Here is a 19,568-nt window from a genome sequence, read left to right as displayed (position 1 = left end):
TGTAGGCGTATATGTCCTTTGGCAATACATTTAATGGCAATTTCTCTAATCGGGTGGTCTCTATGGTTATATAAATTGTCAGTAATACAATAAAAAACAACCAATCACCCACAAAGTTCCATACATGATAACTTGTAAGGGAGCACGAGGTGTATAAAACAGAACAGCAGTGTTATAACGACTATCGTTGCCCCGCCCTACGAGGATAAAGCAAGTTAAATTTATTCATTCAATAAACAATGGAATAAACAAACTTTCTATTTCAGTTGCCCCAACATGTCAACAAAGCTGTCACCCAACGTTGGCAACTTGTATTTACAACCCCACAACCCGCCAATACAGATGTCAATGTATTGCTGGGTATACTGGAAATGGTGTTACTTGTTATGCAGCACGTACTACAGGTAGACCAAATTAAACAATATCCATATGTACTTAATAGTTTGAACTATGGATAATACACATTTAACCAGCTCATAAGACAAACCTTTGCAATTAAAAACTAAGCAATTATATTTGTGAAGATGCAACAAAACAATATCAAATAATCAAACATTAATTCTGATTTCAGTTGCTCCAACATGTCAACAAAGATGTCACTCAATGTTGGCAACTTGTATTTACAACCCCACAACCCGCCAATACAGATGTCAATGTATTGCTGGGTATTTGGGAATGGTGTTGCTTGTTATGCAACAACTTCTACAGGTAGATATTAAAAGTAAAACAAGTTTTGTTCTTGAATAGTTAATAAAATCATTGATAATACCCAGAGGGTATGAGTTCAAGGCTCCTCACTGCTATCATTGTGGGCGTATATGTCCTTTGGCAATACATTTAATGGCAATTTCTCTAATCGAGTGGTCTCTATGGTTGTATAAATTGTCAGTAATACAATATAAAACAACCAATCACCCACAAAGTTCCATACATGATAACTTGTAAGGGAGCACGAGGTGTATAAAACAGAACAGCAGTGTTATAACGACTATCGTTGCCCCGCCCTACGAGGATAAAGCAAGTTAAATTTATTCATTCAATAAACAATGGAATAAACAAACTTTCTATTTCAGTTGCCCCAACATGTCAACAAAGCTGTCACCCAACATTGGCAACTTGTATTTACAACCCCACAACCCGCCAATACAGATGTCAATGTATTGCTGGGTATATTGGGAATGGTGTTACTTGTTATGCAGCACGTACTACAGGTAGACCAAATTAAACAATATCCATATGTACTTAATAGTTTGAACTATGGATAATACACATTCAACCAGCTCATAAGACAAACCTTTGCAACTAAAAACTAAGCAATTATATTTGTGAAGATGCAACAAAACAATACCAAATAATAAAACATTAATTTTGATTTCAGTTGCTCCAACATGTCAACAAAGATGTCACCCAACGTTGGCAACTTGTATTTACAACCCCACAACCCGCCAATACAGATGTCAATGTATTGCTGGGTATACTGGGAATGGTGTCACTTGTAGTTTACCAACAAATGCTGGTAATTATGTTTAGTTGTATGGTGAACATTTGTCCTCACATAAACTTATCTTTGATTTTATTATTTGTCAAATAATACGATTATCATTACCATATTCAAAGTGCTAAGTAAAAATAATGTAATATTTATTTTGTATCATTGTTAAATAATAAAGTAGAAATACTATCATTTATTCCAGCTCCAATAGTTGTTCCAAGATGTCGCAATGTTTGCCATCGAGATGCTGATTGCGTGCAAGTTAATGGACAGGGAGTGTGTAGATGCAAACAGAACTTCCGTGGTGATGGTGTCAACTTATGCTCAAGTGAGTAGGTGTCTCTTAAAGCAGTGGCTTCTCATTTCAATAAAAAAACATATGCCATTTTGAAACATATGCCATTTTGAAACATATTTTGAAACACCATTTAAAAAAAAAAGATTTATTTGCATATATTTATAAAAAAAATAAAAATTCTGTGCCTGTGTTGCAAGTACTACTAGCCCTAATTTGGGTAGAAATTGAAATATAATATATTTGTTTCACAGGAATCAGCAACCAATGTTTGAATTGCCATTCACATGCTACATGTAGACAGATACAAAGAGTATTCAGTTGTGTGTGTAATGAGAACTACATTGGTGATGGTGTCAATTATTGTACAGCAGTAATTGCAGGATAACTTTTGTACAACTGCAGTGTTTATCTAACATATCATCATTGCTTCTGGTAATCAATGCAAAGTTTTGACTTTTTTCATTTTCAAGATTTAGTAATGGTGTATTTACATTTATAGTTACACACAAAGTTACATTCACGGTAACTCGTAAACGGCACAAGGTGTATGAAACACCCGTGTCATATCAACTGTCATTTTCTAGCCACATGAGGATAAAGCAAGCCTAACATGCAATCATTCATTAATCTTAATTATGAGTATATTATGAGTTTAATAAAAAACATTTGACAAACACTTTGTATTATATAATCAGTTATTATATTTAACTGCAACAAAGTTAGATTATTACATTGGCGAAGTAAACCCCTTGAAATTTTGATTATAGCAACAGAATATCCTTGCACAACATTACAGGCTGCACATACACAACCAAATTAACCTTATGATGCCCCTAGGGATCAATTTAAATAGAATGTAAATGTCACGGAACACCATAAGTAACTTACATTGCACAGAAAATACCAGAATATGTCAATACTTAACCAATTCAAATACATTGAAAATTTAAACTACTGATATAATATTATTCAACAACTTTAACTATATGACATTTGATTAAGTTTAATAATGCGAATGTTTTCCTGGTGTAGGCAGATCCAATATCAACCTATTTCAATAACAGCCTGAGGCTATATAACAACCATCTGTAAATAGACATATGGCTCAGCTTACAATACATTTAGCAGTATATGATTTCCCATTACAGTACTAACTGGGAAATAAGTGAAAAAAAAACACTTTTTTCAGTAATATACATTTTGCAGGAAATGCACCAAAGTTTAATCCACAATAAAACATAAGTATCACACTAAAATTATGGAATGGGTCCCAAACATAACTTTTATAAAAAAAAACTTTATACAACCATAATTATATAATCAATATATTATACACAATATGCAGTAATAAAATATATTTAAACTAAACAACACTTACATATTAGTTTTAAACTGCGGTTTGACTATTTACCCCAAGTTATACTGCATGATTGACACCTACCATTAAAAGACCACGAAACATCAACGAAACATGTCAGGAAATGATTTTTTATGCAGTTACTCAATAATGCTTACCTCCAACTTCAATCCATTTGAAAAGTGTTTAACTCTGCTGCACTCGTAACATACGCTGTACTATCCTGTCTTTCCAGTTGTGTTCTGTTTCCTTTTTCCAATAAGCAAACTATAACATTGGTTTAAGCGGGACTTGGGCGACTGAAGTGTTCTTGGTGTGCCCGGTGTTTTGAATGCAACATGTGCTTGAATGTGCCAAGGGCAAACGTGGTTTAACATTATTCAGTATAATAGCGAGTTACCGACGCCTCTATAGCTCAGTGGTTAGAGCACTGGTCTTGTAAACCAGGGGTCGTGAGTTCAAATCTCACTGGAGGCTTATCGGTTTTGCTGTGGGTCCCAAACTCCCTAATAAAAGTAAACACTGCATTTTTTTCTTGTTTATTTTACTACATCGTATAATTTTTGCGGCATACCACACAACACATATATATTGGAACTTTGCGAAGAAAACGTTACGGAAAACTTAAAACAAATCCAGAAATCTTCTAAACGAATCGGTCTCCATCAAAGCAAAAATATGTTTTTGTGCCAGATCAAAAGTGTCCGGCGAAACATCTTTTAGTTTCCTTTCAGTGTGATCTCTGACGTAGCTTTCTAGGTTGATCTGAATAAAAGAATCTTGTTATTACGTGATCAATATCTCGCCTCTATAGCTCAGGGGTTAGAGCACTGGTCTTGTAAACCAGGGGTCGTGAGTTCAAATCTCACTGGAGGCTATCTTTTCCTACTTTTAATCGAAGGGATTTTCGGATTAGGCAGTTAAATGACTTTGGGCCACCCGCAAACGTAACAAACTTATTCAAGTGCTTTGAATATATATTCCTTTTTCGTCGAACAGTTAATTGTTTACGATGCGAAATAAACATCGCAAATATGGAAACGGACGCTCATTATCTGCCTACACGGTCTCAAATGCGTATGAACTATTTCTAAATCATCCTTCTTATTGAAGGCATATACTTACGAGAGTTTTACTTTCAATAACAAAACGTATAGTAGGGTGGGGGAGACAAGACTGCTTAAATATCTTGATCGTGTTTTAAACAACGGTCTATAGGAGTTGCAAAGATACGGTTTTATAATTATTTGAATGCTACTTGTTTATACTATCGGACAAGAAAGCAAAATGGAAGTGTGTCCCATCTCCCCTCACCCTACTGTATTAAAAACAAGGTTTTCAATTACAGTCGATTCCTTTATTTACAGGTTACATTTCTCACCTCATGAGTTGACGATGGAGAAATATATTTCTCGTAAATTCGGGTCGCCAGTTTCTGTCTCTTCGATTCCTTTGCTTTCTTATAACTTTCCACTTCCAACCAGAAATCTAAATTTTCTTCGCTCATTTCCCGAGAAAGAAATTTTCGGAAAGCGTTCGTCGTTTCTGGTGAAAAGAGAATGTTATCAGCTTATACTTATATTTTCTATTTTGATTAAATATATTCGGAAGCAATGTAGGTTGGGTAAGATGGTCCATGTTTTTATTCTCTTTTATCGTCCTATTAGGTAGTAAACGAAAATATTAACAGAATTACATAACCGCAGAGCCGCGACTCTAAAAGAGCCTTGTTAAATGTTGAAAACACGATTAGGAAATATGGGTTTATGTGCTAACGACATCCCATCTTACCCCATATGGCATATAGTAGGTCCCTGTTAAAAAGTTTTTTTTCCGATGCTCCTAATTATAAAAGTAATTTTCATTTACCTTTCTTAGATAGAACTTCCTTGAGTGTAAGATCTAATGATTTTTTCCTGGTTTCAAGTTTAGTCATTGGAATGGGTGATCCCCTCCTGTTCAACGCGTATCGACCAGCTTTCTTCCCGCTTCTTTGCAACCAAGCAAAAAGATTGTCTCTGCGTACACAGAGCAACAGTTAGCACATTAGAATAAATATATAATGATCTAAGGTTGGTAACGAATAATCGTGTATAACTGTAGTGTTATGATATAGTAGGGCGGGGTAAGATGGGACACCTTTAGCACATAGTATCGAAATATCCCGATCGTGTTTTAAACAATTAACAACGTTCTGTGTTAGTCAGGAGGATATAGCTTTATAATTCATTGAATGTTTTTTGTTTACAACTAAATGGGACGAGAAAATATAGTTTAAAGGTGTCCCATCTTCCCCCAACCTACTGTATAGTATAAGATGAAGTAATAAATTAATAATGTAAACGAATGAATTAATGTATTTAGATAGAGAAATGTAAACTGTCCTACAGTCTATTATGGACAGGTAGGATTTTAAGAATATATAGCTTATTAATATTCAGTCAAACTTACAGTTTTTGTTGAAGTTTTTCATTTTTATCGGAAGATTTTCGATTACTTTTTTTCAACATGCGTTCCTTCAACCTGGAGGTTGAAACGTCCAATCTTTTCACTCGATAAGACACAGAGGAACATACGGAGATGTTGGAAATGGATCCGAAATACTTCCTCTTTCCAGCTTTCCCGATGTTTTGAACGCGTCTCGTTTTCTTTACTTTCGTGAAGGGGGAATCCTGGGCAATAAAACCCCCGAATTCGAATCCATTCAAGTCTGACGTAGACGAACAATTTTGTTTCGATCGTCGACTTAAACCGTTTTCAATATCTCGCATCATGGTTCGAAATCCATCACTCGAAATCGAGAGTTTACCTTCGTATGATGACGTCGATTGTCTGACGTCACATTCAAATGACGTCATTGACCTTCGTCGGTATCGACTTGCCTGTTAATAAGTAGACTGCGTTAAACAACATAAAGTAATGGAGTTCTACTAAAACCACATGTGGTCACGACAACGATGAAGCCATAAACAAATATAGGTCGCGGACTCTTTGCCGTTGTTTTAGTAATTTAGTTTTAATAACGGTCGCTTTTTATGAACTATTTTAGCAATGATAGTTGTTTTAGTAATGAAAAAAAATACGAGGTTGTCAAATTAGGTTTCAAGTAATTAGAAACAGCAGTTGGTTCTCCCAGAAAACATGATCAACTTTTATTAACATTCAAAACAAAGTTGAGCGATCTAATTTGGTTTTCCGTTGCCAAACATGTAATAAATTTTAATAAAAGTATGTAGCCTATATAATATAAAAAAAATTATACGAAAATCCGATTTATTAAAATACATTTTATCATTTTATTTCAAGTTAGAATATCTTTAAACGGGTTTAAAGACCAAGACGATTCTGCATACATTACAATACATTAGATTCGACATATTTTACTTACAATGCGATCAGGAACAACAGCGGTGGTTGTAATGTCTAAGCAACTCATGATTAATCCAAAAACAAACCTAAGATTCTGAAATAAAACATACGTTTAAAATTAAACGAAAGGAAATTGTTCAGTTTTCTTTCTATACCATATGTTCTAATGTATGAACAGTAAACTCTCTCTGTACTCCAATAGTTTAGCACTTTCTGAAAAATTGTGCTCGACCAGAAAAACTTCATGCTTCAAACTGTGCGACACAGTGGCAACTTAAAGGCCAGCACTTATAAGAGTCAACTGCTTAACTCGTTTATAACTAAGCACATAACTTACAACTGTTTAGACATATAACTAAAATCTTAAGTGAGTAGAACCACACAACAACATTGTGAGATGTGCATTCTTCTCCGTCGCGTTAATTATGATTGCGATCCCTTCCACGAAGTTTACTTTTAACAGTTCCAACCAACTTGTCTCGCCCGATTAAGGATTACAGCCAAATGTTCGCAACTTCACTGCGACTACGCATTATACAATTTGTTTCAACTCCTCAAACAATACAGGGTAGCAATTAAAACTTGGCAGCTTCGCCTGACTGTCTAAGTTCAAACCATAACAGTGTGGAGCGTTACAACAATAGGCGAGATAAGATTGTTGCAGCTTTTTGTTTCGCTTGTGAGACTACAGGCGCCGTTGTTTTAATACAATCTTCTATTGTGTTTGCATAAAGCGAAAACTGATCGCTTCTAATTTAATCCCTGACTGTTTTACCCCTCGTGGCTTCGATTTCTTAACAGTGTATAATCTTCAGATCGCTGGGTTCGGAATCTACAACAAGCCATGCAATATAGTTACCTACGCACTAACCAAGCTTATATATTCCCGCAAAACTTTCTTCTTAACTTTCAACCAAGGTAAGTTTCACCTGCGCATGCACCTGACCTCATACACCTCACGTAGCGACACAACGCGCGGCATGCTTGTGACGTCACTGTAGCGCTTATGACCTCATTATCTGCACGAAACTGGGAGGATCGCGTTTCGAACAATGCTTCGAACAATGCTCCCGCTTTTTAACTTCGTGCAAACTTCAAACGAACCGAAATTTCGATCAAATTTTTGCCTCGCGCGAAATCGGGAGCTGAACAATCATTTTTTTCTCCAGGTGTATGACATCACAAAAGCTATTTCCGTACGAAGCAATTAAACTTCTGCTCCTACATTCGCACCATTATACAACGAAACTAATTGCTTCGGTTTTGTTCAATATATTACCTTTTTTTAAACATCTACTTATTTTTTTGTTATTACATTCATTGTTGTGGTCCATATACTATACAACACTTACAACTATGATCTGGCAGCGTAATAAAACAATAAAGCTAACTTGAACCTCTTAACTACCCAACACTGCAGATTGTACTCAACACAGCTCTATTGCAACGAACCGACTAATACACGTCGCTTCTAACTGATAATTCGCTCAAGGCACGTTGATTACCTTTAGTGCTTGGAATGAATACGGCGTTGCTTTCCCTGCTGTTATTATAACTAGGCCGCGTGTTTGATTTTACAATTGTGATTTCAAATACGCAGTTGGAATATCCGCGTCTGTGATTTAAGTTTCTGCCTACGTTTAAGTGATTTTGAAACCGGCTTATAATAGACAACAATTTCTTTTATAAGGTTTATAAAGACATCAAATGAAATGGAACAAATAAATATGAAATACAACTACAGCAACAAAAATACACAATATGATGATCATTTGTTCAAGACATTGAGCAAAGATTGGCCGGTCGGAGATCGCAAGAATCTTTTGAAAGAATCTCTTTCTAACAAGTTAAATATATGATTCTCGGCTTCATTGAACGTTGACTTGACAGGGCAGGGCAACTGCCTGATAATTCGGTCCCGGATACAGCTAGTAATATTCACCTATAAGAAAAGTAGGTTGTTATATATATATGGTTGGTAAAAACGGTTAAATTATAGAAGAATTTTCAAACAAAAGTTATTAGTTAAATGATAAAAAACTGAAAAAGTTAAAAAAAAGTAAACAGGCAGATTTGTTTAACACTTTACCAACTATATACGTTGTCCAAATCAGCAGTCATGAATAAAAATTAATGAACAGATTCCGGTAATATTTTAGTAACAGTACATTATCTATTTTGGCTTGCAATGGTGGACACGAGTTGTATATGGCGCCAATTTGGTAGTAAACAAGGAACATTCAACGAATTATAAAAACGTATCTTCACGACTCCCATATGCCGTTCTTAATTGTTTAAAGCACGATCAGGATATTTGGATATTATGTGTTAAAGGTGTCCCATCTTCCACCACCCTACTAAATATAAGTTGTAGCTTGAAAAAATGCTTACCTCTCTCGGGGCCCCGATAACAATATATTTGTCGCAGATTTTGACGCAGAGCTTCTCGTGTTTCCGGTGTTGTTTATAAACTTCAACTTCAAGAAGAAACTCAAGATTTTCGTCGCTGAATTCCGCTTTCAAGAATTTCATAAACTTCGAAACGGCTTCTGCGAAGATTAATAAAGTTTATACACATACAGCTTTGATGTTTCGTGCCTATTTGAGTTCAGTGCATTTTCATGCTCACAGTAGATTTGGGAAAATTATCACCGCCCTGCGCGGTCAAACAGAGAAATAGGAATATTATCGACAATCTATTGCCGTTGGAGACCATTTACTGCTAATATGCAGTATCGTTATAACCCAGCAAGCCTGCTTTTCCGGCTTAAGAATAACGATAAATATTACAACTTAATAGATTAAAGGTAAAATTACATTCATTCATTCGTAATTATGTGCCTACCTTTGCAGTGCAAGACTTGAACCAAAGTGAATGTTGCTTTGCAATTATTGTGGAACCTGAAGATATAGAGTTCGGTTAAACAAGAGATAACTTACAGTAAAAAGTGAGGTCATATTAATGTTTCTATCTTCTCAACCACGATGAAGGGCCATATATGCATGTATATTTATGTAGTGTAGTATACTGCCAAATGGGGGATATAGTACTGTAAGGTAAGATGTGACACCTTCAGCACATAATTTCTAAACATGCTGATCGGTCTAGGGAGTTGTAATTAGGTTTGTAACTATTTTTACTGTTCTTTGTTTACTACTTAATGGGACGTGTAAATAAAATGTAAAGGTGTCCTATTTTACCCCATCCTACTATATATATCGCTGAAAAAAGCAAGAAAGCAACTACACTAGCCAGAACTTACGGAACATCTTTGGTTTCTGCCAATGTCTTCAACGATAAGTCGGATTTCTTTGAGAGCCAAGTCTTCAGAGATCGTCTATGGTTATATAGGAAGATTGTTATAAAGATGAACTTACTCGATTTTTAAAAGTTTAACTACGTTTTAATAAAATGGATGAGGTCGTATGTTTTAAAATACATTGTAAAAAGATGCCTATAAAATCTTAAATAGTTCTTGCAAAATATTTCACACATTGCCAAGTTATCGTTTTAATTCAACATACCTTGATTTTGATTTCGACTTCATGTCATCTTCGGCTTTAAAGAACTCAGGGCCATCGATAAAAACATTAACGTCATCGATTTCTGATTGGGTAGGTCTGAAGATTGAAAGATTTCCTTTCCCTTTGGTTGGAGTGGTCGGGTCACCGATTGAAAATCTTCCTTTTCGTCGTCTGCTGACCATAGGTGTCGCTATACCAAGGCTGTCGGTTTTCTTACGCTTCGAAAGTCGGAACCCGTTTCGGAAAAACGAGTTGCTTGATTTGACATCAACCGGGCCGGTGTATAGACTGCGAGTAGAGCCGTGTCCTTCACGGGAATGAAAGATTTCTCCAAGCTGTTTAATAGCTTTGCGGGAGTTCTTGGTTTTTCGGACAAAGGGACTCGGTTCGAAGTTTTCAAGCTTTGGTTTCGTGGCTTTCGGTTCTTCGTATGCATTCTGCGGATCATGTTAAAGTTACTACTTGTAATGAAAAATATTGTAAATTTAAATTACGTTTTAATTAAGGGCTTTTCCTTTATGTTTTTGTTCTCAAAAATTTTGACTGTGTTATAAACGGCTGTCGTTTTCCGGCCACACGCGAAAAAATATCAATGAAACATAAATGTTTCTGTTTAAGTGTTAGCATGTTAAAGAAACATCGAATTTGGTTAAAATATTTACAAACCTTAGCGTCGTTTCTCTTTGCTCCTTTAAGGGGTTCCAAAATGAGACCCAAGAATGAATTTTGCTTTTTCCCTTGCGCCGGCAAACTGTGGCAGGTATCTCCCAAGTTTTGATGGGAAAACGAACGTTGGTTGCTCGGCTCGCATCGCGGGGATAAAACAATCCATGAATCCGAAGTATCGTTGATACCACCCGCAGCATGAAGCACACAAGCTGGAGGCGTGGATAAACTTAACATATTTTCACGCCGAAGATCGGTGTCGCTGAAATGCTGAGGTAGACTCGGTTTGCTCGGTTGTTTTTCCACAAGGACAGATCGTCGTCTGGATAATCTTCTGGCTCGTTTTTGTAAGTAACGAAAAGATCCAGTTGTAGCGCGGGTAAAGTTTGAGCTTCTGTTTCGTTCAGAAATTTGAGAAGTATCTACTGGTTCGTGATAATCGCCTTAAAAAATGAAACCATTGTAAAAATAATGCAAAAAATATATAAATAATAATGTAACTGGCACAAGGTGTATTAACACCCGTATTATAAAGACTGCCGTTTTCCGGTCACTCGAGGATAAAGTAAGTTACATTCATTCATTAGTTCACCGCGCCTACACAGTAGATAATACACCACGCCTATAGCTGTTTTACATTATTCTGGCATAGGAATACTTGTACACAAATAACCATATCTGATCATTAACTCAAGATGCTCGAATCTGAAGTCACAAACCTAAGGCCTTTCCTAATATACCAAGTGCTGTATCTTTTTCCCAACACTTTAAACAAAATGTTTATCCAACGCCGCCTTTGTAGAGACCATTACCACTTGATCTAGTGTTAAAACTTTGCTTGATCACACCCGTCTTATCAGAAACACTACCAAACATGAGAAGCTCGCATAAGCAATACATATTAGATGGTCGCTTGCCAATACAATGCAAGTCGTATTGTAGAGACGATAGGTGTTCTAAACTCAAGTCACACACGCGTGTCTCATACGTTGTATATTGCTTACCATTGATCTTGGTTTGTTCTCCGTATCTTGATGTTTGTTTCGAATCAAAGTCGATTGGATGCAACTCATCTGTGAAGAAAAACATTTGGAATTAAATTTACAATAAACAAAAACAAATGAACGATAATTGCGATCAAAGAATTCGCAAATATAGCATGAAAGCCGTCGAAAGCTAAAGTGCTAGTTCTAATTATTGTCTGATTAGCTCCGTATTTATTTAATATAGTAGGGTGGGGGAAGACGGGACATATTTAGCTCATAGTATGCAAATATCCTTGACCGTGTTTTAAACAATTAACAACGGTCAATGGGAGTCGTGACGGTATGGTTTTATAATTCTTTGAATGTTCTTTGTTTACTACCAAATGGGACAAGAAAATAGAATGAAAAGTGTCGCATCCATCCCCACCTTACTATATAAACATATTCCAGCATGTTTCCGTTAAAAGAAACATTAGTCGTAATGGACAAACTTTGACTTAAAGTTCTGGCCTCCTGGCGTGTCCCGCCAAAGTACGTCCCTCATTTATTTAGAATGTACGAACAATTTAGAATTGTAAAATATTTTGATTACGTCATCGAAGAAAACCTAATTTGCGGGATTGGGCATAATACGTCACACACGAGCACCAACCTCGCGGATGAATATTAATTTCCCCAACAAGTTTCGCTCTCTTTGCTTTCTTGCATCGGTTCCTTGATTCGACCGCATAAACGTAACTTTCCTGGTCGTTTCGCCACAAAATATCTGCTTGAGCCGAATCGTCCAAGTTTACCGACTCCCTGGCTCTCTTGCCGCTAGCATCAATTTCAAGAGGTGGAAGATATGAACGCGACCTTTGTATTTTCATTGAAGAGCGACTTCTTGAACTCCGGATAAAACCTATGTTTGAAACAAGCGGAAACATTTTAATGAATGTAGGATTGTAGTGCGAACTGCTTAATATATACTCGTGTTTTTTTCTTGCACTAAATCTCGCTCGTTAAACTGCGTTAATTGTAACTTAATTAACAATGACGTCAAACAGTGTCGCGTTTCGGAAGCAAACAAAGCTCATTATGCGACGACAATGCGATGACAATGGATTAGCGAGATTCGGAAGTGTAATAGTCGAATTTCCTTGTTTATTTACTATGAACAAACAATTGGCATTGATCGACGTCACAGGTTACAGGGATTATTACGTCACAGTAATTGTCTGTAATGTATTTTTTCCGGCGATCGTATTAGCTATTTTCGGAAACATGGTCGGTTAAAAATGCATTAGTCGTGCCAGTGGCTTAGCGGATTATAAAATGTAATAGTCTAAAGGTAAAAAGTAATGTAAAGCGTGGATGCTTCTATATGTGTGTGTGGTATGCTAGGAATGTAGTCAATCCAACAGGAATACATAATATTTGCAATGCCTTGCCTTACGACGATCAGGCAGGAGAAAAGTAATCAACTAATATATTGCTATTCAGTATTCCGTAACCAACAAATTGAAAATTTAATATGAATAAATAAATGCAGCTTACTTTATTCTCGCGTGGCGGGAAAACGAGAGTCGTTATAACACGGGTGTTTAATACACCTCAGCTATAATTTGTTTAATTTTTTAATTTTAATTAAATGCGGTTACTTTTGGTTATATTTGTGGCAAGGAGTGAGTTTTAACACGAGCTTGAATTACGCTGTTTTAACATCGCGGTGCTGTGAGTGTGAAGATTATAAGATCGTCATGGAGTATAAAGTACTCGCTGCTGCTTGTGTTTCAATGCAAATCCGACAGTATAAAGTAGAAAACAAGAATCTTAAAGTCTGTTTTTAATCTAGAAACTATTACTTGGGAATAAGTCGTTAAATTGAACGAATAAAAATGTAACTGATTTATCTTCGCATGGCGGGACAACGACAAACGTTATAACTCGGGTGTTCTGTTCCATACACCTCGTGCCAGCTAACGAGTTAAGGAAATTGTTAATTTAATAATTCTAAAACATAAATATTATAGTTATTTGGTAATTTAAATACAAAGATATTGGTTATTTAGCAATTATAGGACTTACTTCCGATATAAGGAACCTCCTTTGCTTGCATATGTTTCCTACGACCCGAGTTGCGATCCAGTAAATTGTACCAACCCCGTATCTCCTAAACAACCATATAGTTAGCTACTGGTGGACATCTAGATATAATTTAATCTCACAAATTATTTGACTATAAAAATTAGATTTTAGGCCTGCTTTTTACACACAAAAAGATGAATGGATGGATCAGTGTAGATGAATCTCGCGTATCGGGGTATCGACAGTCGTTATTAAACGGGTGCTCGATTGTTTCGTACACCTCGTGTCTGCTTACGAGTTACCATGTATGAAACTTTGTACATGATGTTTTTTTGTGCGGCTGACAATTCGGACAACTTATTAGTGACCACTGGGTTGGAGCAATTGCCGTTATAAGTGTTTTGTACAAGAACACGTACGCTCACAATGCGACGAGCCTTAAACGCGTAACGTTTGAAGCAGGCGCGCTATAGCCAATGTTTGCATTACATCAATGATAACCAGTCTAACCTTTCCACGTTGTAGGAAGTTGTTGAGACCAAAACTCATCCAACCGAGGTGTTCAGGAAAGAGAGGACGATCATGTTTCAAACAAGCGCCGATGACCAACCTGTTCCTTGTACCACCGTTTATGGAACTGGGGAAGTAGAAGATAGTTGTTTATATTCGGTGGAAACGACTGTCATTTTCTGGCAACGCGAAAATAAAGTAAGTAACATTCATTCATTCATTCATTCATTCATTCAATCATTCGTTTAATAGCACTTTTAATACTCACAAAGCCAGGGTTTCGTTAAAAGAAATCTTCGATGACGTCACTGGGACAGATCGAGTTCGGAATTGAAGTTTTTTTCTTTTGTCAGTATTTAGCGAAAGCTGGAAAGATAAATGAAATTTACTTTATCTTTCACGATAACAAAGAACGGGAAAGTGTACAAAAGCGAAAAGACGGGTAGTATAACAGTAAAACAAAAGTCGTTATAAACTTATAACACGGTTATAGATAAAAAAGGAATATCGTTTTGAAGATAAGACGTCACCGTTACACCCTATAGACAATACAGTGTAAAAACAACATTTAATTAAACAATATTGAAGTTCTAATGAGAAAGAATATCAACCTTTTCCTTTCCCCATAAGGTTTAGTTTATAACATTGCCATATTATATAAGAACTGAAGTGATTTACCACCTTCAACAATAGTGATGCTCGTTGAATGAAATCTATCGGGATATCTTTGACTTGAAGAATGGAAACTGAGATTGTTCCTTCTTCTGCTGTGATCGCCAATTCAACAGCACCTGTGTATTAAGTTGAATAAATATGTTTCTTCTGTTATTTATAGTAGGGTGTGGAAAGATTTCTGTTTACTCGGCCCATTAGGTAGTAAACAAAGAACATTCAAAGAATTTTAAAACCCTAACCCCACGACTCCCGTAGACCGTTGTTAAAGTTTAAAACACGACCTGGATATTTGCATATTATGTGCTAAAAAGTTGTATCATCTTCCCCTACCCCTACTATAAAGTAATAATAACGTGACTCTTTAATTTCGGCGAAGATTTAAAACGAAAAGACTAGATATAGCGACAAAACAACAGTTGCTAAAACACGCTTACAGTTAAAAACATATTTACATTTAGATAGAAGAAAAAACGCGTAATCATCACTACACCTAGCAATATTAGGAGATAAATGTTTAGAAATTGCTCTGCTGGTAAAAATACTACCTTTATTTCATGAACTATCGTCTACTATCCACCAAAACCATATATGTGGCCTATTATTAAAGCTATGCTCGCTTGTTTAAAATTCTGATCGTGTTTTAAACAATTAACAATGGTCTATGAGAGTTGTGAGTACACAGCTTCACGATTCTTTGAATGTTCTATGTTTACTACCAAATAGATCGAGAAAATAGAATGAAAGGTGTCCCATCTCCCCCCCATTCTACTATATAACTTTCTGTTTAAATATATGCAAGCTTATTCTTAGGAAACCGTGTGCAATATAAGACTCGTCCATAGTTCGCAAGACGTTATTTCTTTTGTAACATAAGATTCTCTGATTAAAGTTAAATCAATACGCGAAGGTAAGCTTATAGTCACTGCGGGGTTTGCTACCAGGCCACCCGTGTCTACATTATACAGAAATCGGCTTTAATCTGTCACATTCTATAACCATTCAACGCTTTATAATCCTATAGTGACGACATAATGAAGTTCATGCTGTTTGCTCATAGTGGGCATTGTTCGCGAATAGAAGGTTGGAGATTTGGAACAGTAAGTAACAATAGAGTGGCGAGGAATTAATAAACGTTGTAGGGAGTCGGGTGTTTGCAAAAATCTGCTGCAATCGTGTTACGTTACTTGTCCTTAGCGGGTGGTTTTACTTAGTCGTGGATATAACATAGAAGTTACATGAAACATATCTTTTTAAACAATCTAAACTTTCTACGTCTGTTTGGCCCACGGCACTTTATTAGGACATTCGCCAATTTTTATTTTTTTTAATATTTGTTTTTTTATGTTTTTTTTAATTAATCACTGCACGACATATTCTTGTTTTGTAAATCAGGTCTTTTGGCGTGTACTTGCATACCGACGTTTTGACAGCCTATGCCCGTCCTAATTCACATTGTTGTTACGACGACGTTGAGACGACGGTTTGTAAATACATGTTACAACAGCTGATTTACAAAATAAGACGTAACACTTCCATACATTCATATTGTCCATACATACCTCTGCTCAGCAATCGACGGTCGTATGTGACGTAATACGATGAGAGGCAAGCGTCACGTGATATCAACGATGATGATGACGTCATAGTTTTTAAATACCTGAAAAAGATGTTGTTGTTATTTTAATATATTTATGGAATATATGGTAAGGTGGGGTAAAATGGGATACCGTTAGTATTTTAATCCCATATTTTCTAATCGTGTTTTAAACAATTAACAACAGTCTATAGAAGTCGTGGGAACACGGTTTTATAATTCTGTAAAAAAATCTTTGTTTACTAGCAAATGGGATGATAAAACAGAGTAAAACCTAGTCCCATCTTACCCCAGCCTACTATAGATAACAATGCGATTTTGTTCTTACCGTTTATTGAAGTTCACCGGTTGTTGCTTCGGGGAATCTCCCTCAGAAGAGCTTGACGTCACATCGCTCCATGCGTGAATTGGATTGTGACGTAACAGAGCTTCGTGTTGCATTATTCTAATATTCGAACATTCGTATTTCGCGACAGCAGTTATAATATCTGTAACATAGAAAACATCATTATGCACGACAGACAACTATTCTAACTGAGTTTATAAACTGGTGCTGGTGAAGAATCCTCCCCCCATCTTATTTGCTAACCACTAACCCCCTAACCACCAACTTCTAACACTTTCCATCAGCCTATTCTGCTATGTAGCGGAGGATTCTTCACTAGTGTCGTAAACTAATGCCTGGACTTTTACAATCTTAAAACCAAACATTTGTTTACCAGCTATAAATATAAAATATCTCTGATAAAAATCTTGATCATAAACCGTCACGCAGCAGATCTTTTAGAGGAGCACCAAATTCGAATTAAAGGCAATTACGCCAACATTACTCCATGAAGTGACAAGTTAAAAGACGAAGCGATTTATAAACGAACTCTGCAAGTCTGGAGCCTTTTTCTTCGCTCGCCTCACAGTTAATCGGCGTGCCGAATTGCGTTTATTTTATGTGGCGCATAATCGGTTTATCAGGAGCGGGGGTTCCCCTCACTTACAATAGCTTTTCCAGCAGAGGTAATAGCTGGTTTCGTAATGAAGCTATACTAGATTAATTTTAAACGAATTAAAATGAAAGAATCGAAAACAAGCGAATAAAATGCTTTCCGCTGTTTCTTTGTGATAAATATTAACAGCCATTGATAAGACACGATTTTTAAATTAGATTATTACCGTTTTAAACGCAACGGTAAGCGCGAAACTAGGAATACTAAAACCTATCTAACGTTCTCTCTCATTCAAAACATAATTCCAAGTTTTGCGACATTTTGCTAAAAAGCACGAAATGTTATTCATATTTAGATTTCAATTTAAAAATAAGTTCAACAGGAATCTTTATTTACAAAGCCGAAACACACGATCTGGGAATTTGTACACTCTGATGACGTAGGGCGAAATCGATTACGTCACGACCTTAATTTGACGTCACAATATACGCAGACCAGATGCGCACCAAACCCGCTCAGCAGATCCAGAGCCTAAAGTCAAAAATACTTAAACAGCCAGTTTTAAGTACGATAGAAAAAAATCAAACTCATTATAGCAGCAAAGAAAGGAATTACCAACAATCCGTAACTTAAAAACACATTATGGCGAAAATACACAAACATCTCACTAACTAAAGACGCGAGGTTTTGGACCCGATGTGTTTGTTTCACTATATGTAATTGACTTAACAGTATACAAATCACGTTTTATTTTTAAAATAGCTACGCATATAAACGCATATATTTTAAAAAATACGAATTTGTATTTAAAAATAATTTATTTCCGGTTTTTAATATGTTATATATATTTTTTAGAAAGCTTGAATTGTAAACTATTGTTCAAGGTATTTTGCCAGATAACAAATGCTATATCATTTCATTAAGCACGAACTTACTTTTCCGACTTCTGATTTTTAATCAAGAATTCGCTGCCGCGGATGTGATTGTCTTTCATTGTTTATGTAACAATGACTTCGATTTCCTACAATTAAGAAACTGCTTTCCAATTGTTGTAAATCACGTTCGAATCACAAAGCGGGAAATCGCGACCTCTTTGCTTCAGGAAAGCTAATAAAAATTTCGAATGGTGATTGTATACGTCATAATAGTGATTGTGCGTCAGAGCGTGAAGTTTCTAGAACAAACAACCGGACACGACCAAGGTCATTACGTCATCATTACGTCGTTCCTCATTAAGACGAAAAACAAAAGACTTCCGTTTTCATTTGTATTGTCATAACTACATCATAAAACAAAGAACAAATGAAGTTTGTTCTAATGAAGTTTGAAGACAATGAAGTTTGTTCTTTTATTCAAATATACGATATCGAAGATTATATTCATTATTAGTAACGAATATAATTATTAATAAAAATACATCAGCTATAACATGATATATATGGGTAAAATATATACGTAGGAATAACATGATGTTGAAGTGTCCAGTTAAGTTAAACCCAAAGTTATGGGATGCCGGTTAAGCCAGTTACACGTTTTATTTATAGTAAAGTGTCGACATAATTCAAGCTATGGTTGTTGGCGATAGTTGAGACTTTTCGACTTCATTTATTTCAGCCAATTAAAAAATAATACATAATTGCTCTAATTAATAAACTTCAAAACATGGTTTTGTACAGTATTATGATTCTGGCAAAAAAAGAGCCTCCAGTGAGATTTGAACTCACGACCCCTGGTTTACAAGACCAGTGTTCTAACCCCTGAGCTATAGAGGCGGACAGAGCAAAAGTGTGTTACTTCATAACATGTTTGACCATTTGTAGCATAGAATTACTGGGAGACACGATTTTGTTTTATTGCTGCGTCTCGATATATGCCCGCGGTCGCTTGTAATAATATGTCTGGTCGTATAATAATTACTGCGAGAAGGAATGCGATAAATACAAAGCGAGTGAAGCAAATCAAAATGTTTAAAACAATTTATACAGCTGTTTTAAAACGAAGCCTCCAGTGAGATTTGAACTCACGACCCCTGGTTTACAAGACCAGTGCTCTAACCCCTGAGCTATAGAGGCGCTTGATAACTAACAG

The 19,568-nt window shown here is 36.0% G+C and overlaps 4 protein-coding genes and 4 non-coding genes across 21 annotated transcripts in view; 3 read left to right on the top strand and 5 right to left on the bottom strand.

The window, feature by feature from the left end:
* LOC100183497 (neurogenic locus Notch protein) overlaps window positions 1-2,461 on the top strand; it is an 8,957-nt gene extending 6,496 nt beyond the window's left edge. For 9 of the 13 annotated variants that reach the window (XM_026836713.1, XM_026836711.1, XM_026836717.1 and 6 more), the window contains 5 exons: window positions 267-404; window positions 1,074-1,211; window positions 1,379-1,516; window positions 1,695-1,820; window positions 2,042-2,461. In XM_026836713.1, the coding sequence (XP_026692514.1) occupies window positions 267-404; window positions 1,074-1,211; window positions 1,379-1,516; window positions 1,695-1,820; window positions 2,042-2,175 (674 nt within the window). In that variant the 3' untranslated portion in view covers window positions 2,176-2,461. Of the gene's footprint in view, window positions 1-266; window positions 405-571; window positions 709-1,073; window positions 1,212-1,378; window positions 1,517-1,694; window positions 1,821-2,041 lie in introns of all 13 variants that reach the window. The other 4 variants (XR_003396369.1, XR_003396371.1, XR_003396370.1 and 1 more) reach the window with 4 other exon arrangements.
* The window catches only part of LOC100181047 (stabilin-2-like), a 16,991-nt gene extending 13,497 nt beyond the window's left edge, over window positions 1-3,494 (bottom strand). Inside the window, exon 1 of the mRNA XM_018813952.2 lies at window positions 3,306-3,494. The gene's annotated coding sequence lies outside the window, so the exon portion shown is untranslated. The remainder of the gene's footprint in view (window positions 1-3,305) is intronic.
* A 57-nt stretch (window positions 3,495-3,551) lies between these two features.
* Window positions 3,552-3,624, top strand: trnat-ugu. Its single transcript has one exon. It is a non-coding gene; the product is annotated as a tRNA-Thr (tRNA).
* Window positions 3,625-3,670: 46 nt separating this feature from the next.
* Window positions 3,671-6,636, bottom strand: LOC100184282 (regulator of G-protein signaling 18). Its single transcript, XM_002127239.4, has 5 exons — window positions 6,536-6,636; window positions 5,599-6,029; window positions 5,017-5,165; window positions 4,529-4,692; window positions 3,671-3,912 (listed from the first exon to the last, which is right to left on the bottom strand). The coding sequence occupies exons 1-5, from the start codon at window positions 6,581-6,583 to the stop codon at window positions 3,772-3,774; spliced, it is 933 nt and encodes a 310-aa protein (XP_002127275.1). The 5' UTR covers window positions 6,584-6,636; the 3' UTR covers window positions 3,671-3,771.
* trnat-ugu lies at window positions 3,952-4,024 on the top strand. The gene has a single exon. It is a non-coding gene; the product is annotated as a tRNA-Thr (tRNA).
* A 1,541-nt stretch (window positions 6,637-8,177) lies between the features above and the next one.
* Window positions 8,178-17,147, bottom strand: LOC100186664. Of its 2 annotated transcripts, none has more exons than XR_001974940.2 (14): window positions 16,868-17,147; window positions 16,505-16,602; window positions 14,952-15,061; window positions 14,539-14,636; window positions 14,271-14,397; window positions 13,761-13,845; window positions 12,346-12,594; window positions 11,712-11,780; window positions 10,708-11,150; window positions 10,042-10,478; window positions 9,776-9,854; window positions 9,362-9,417; window positions 8,908-9,065; window positions 8,178-8,458 (listed from the first exon to the last, which is right to left on the bottom strand). XR_001974940.2 is itself a non-coding variant. In XM_002121559.4 (14 exons), the coding sequence occupies exons 1-14, from the start codon at window positions 16,978-16,980 to the stop codon at window positions 8,285-8,287; spliced, it is 2,292 nt and encodes a 763-aa protein (XP_002121595.3). In that variant the 5' UTR covers window positions 16,981-17,147; the 3' UTR covers window positions 8,178-8,284. The 2 variants fall into 2 exon arrangements, 1 of the variants encoding a protein (XP_002121595.3); XM_002121559.4 differs by having other exon boundaries at window positions 9,780-9,854.
* A 2,032-nt stretch (window positions 17,148-19,179) lies between these two features.
* trnat-ugu lies at window positions 19,180-19,252 on the bottom strand. The gene has a single exon. It is a non-coding gene; the product is annotated as a tRNA-Thr (tRNA).
* A 227-nt stretch (window positions 19,253-19,479) lies between these two features.
* On the bottom strand, window positions 19,480-19,552 carry trnat-ugu. The gene has a single exon. It is a non-coding gene; the product is annotated as a tRNA-Thr (tRNA).
* Between the last annotated feature and the right edge of the window lie 16 nt (window positions 19,553-19,568).

The sequence above is a fragment of the Ciona intestinalis genome, chromosome 11 (genome assembly GCF_000224145.3).
Source record: "Ciona intestinalis chromosome 11, KH, whole genome shotgun sequence".
Taxonomy (NCBI): domain Eukaryota; kingdom Metazoa; phylum Chordata; class Ascidiacea; order Phlebobranchia; family Cionidae; genus Ciona; species Ciona intestinalis.
This window is presented reverse-complemented; position numbering and strand designations above follow the sequence as displayed.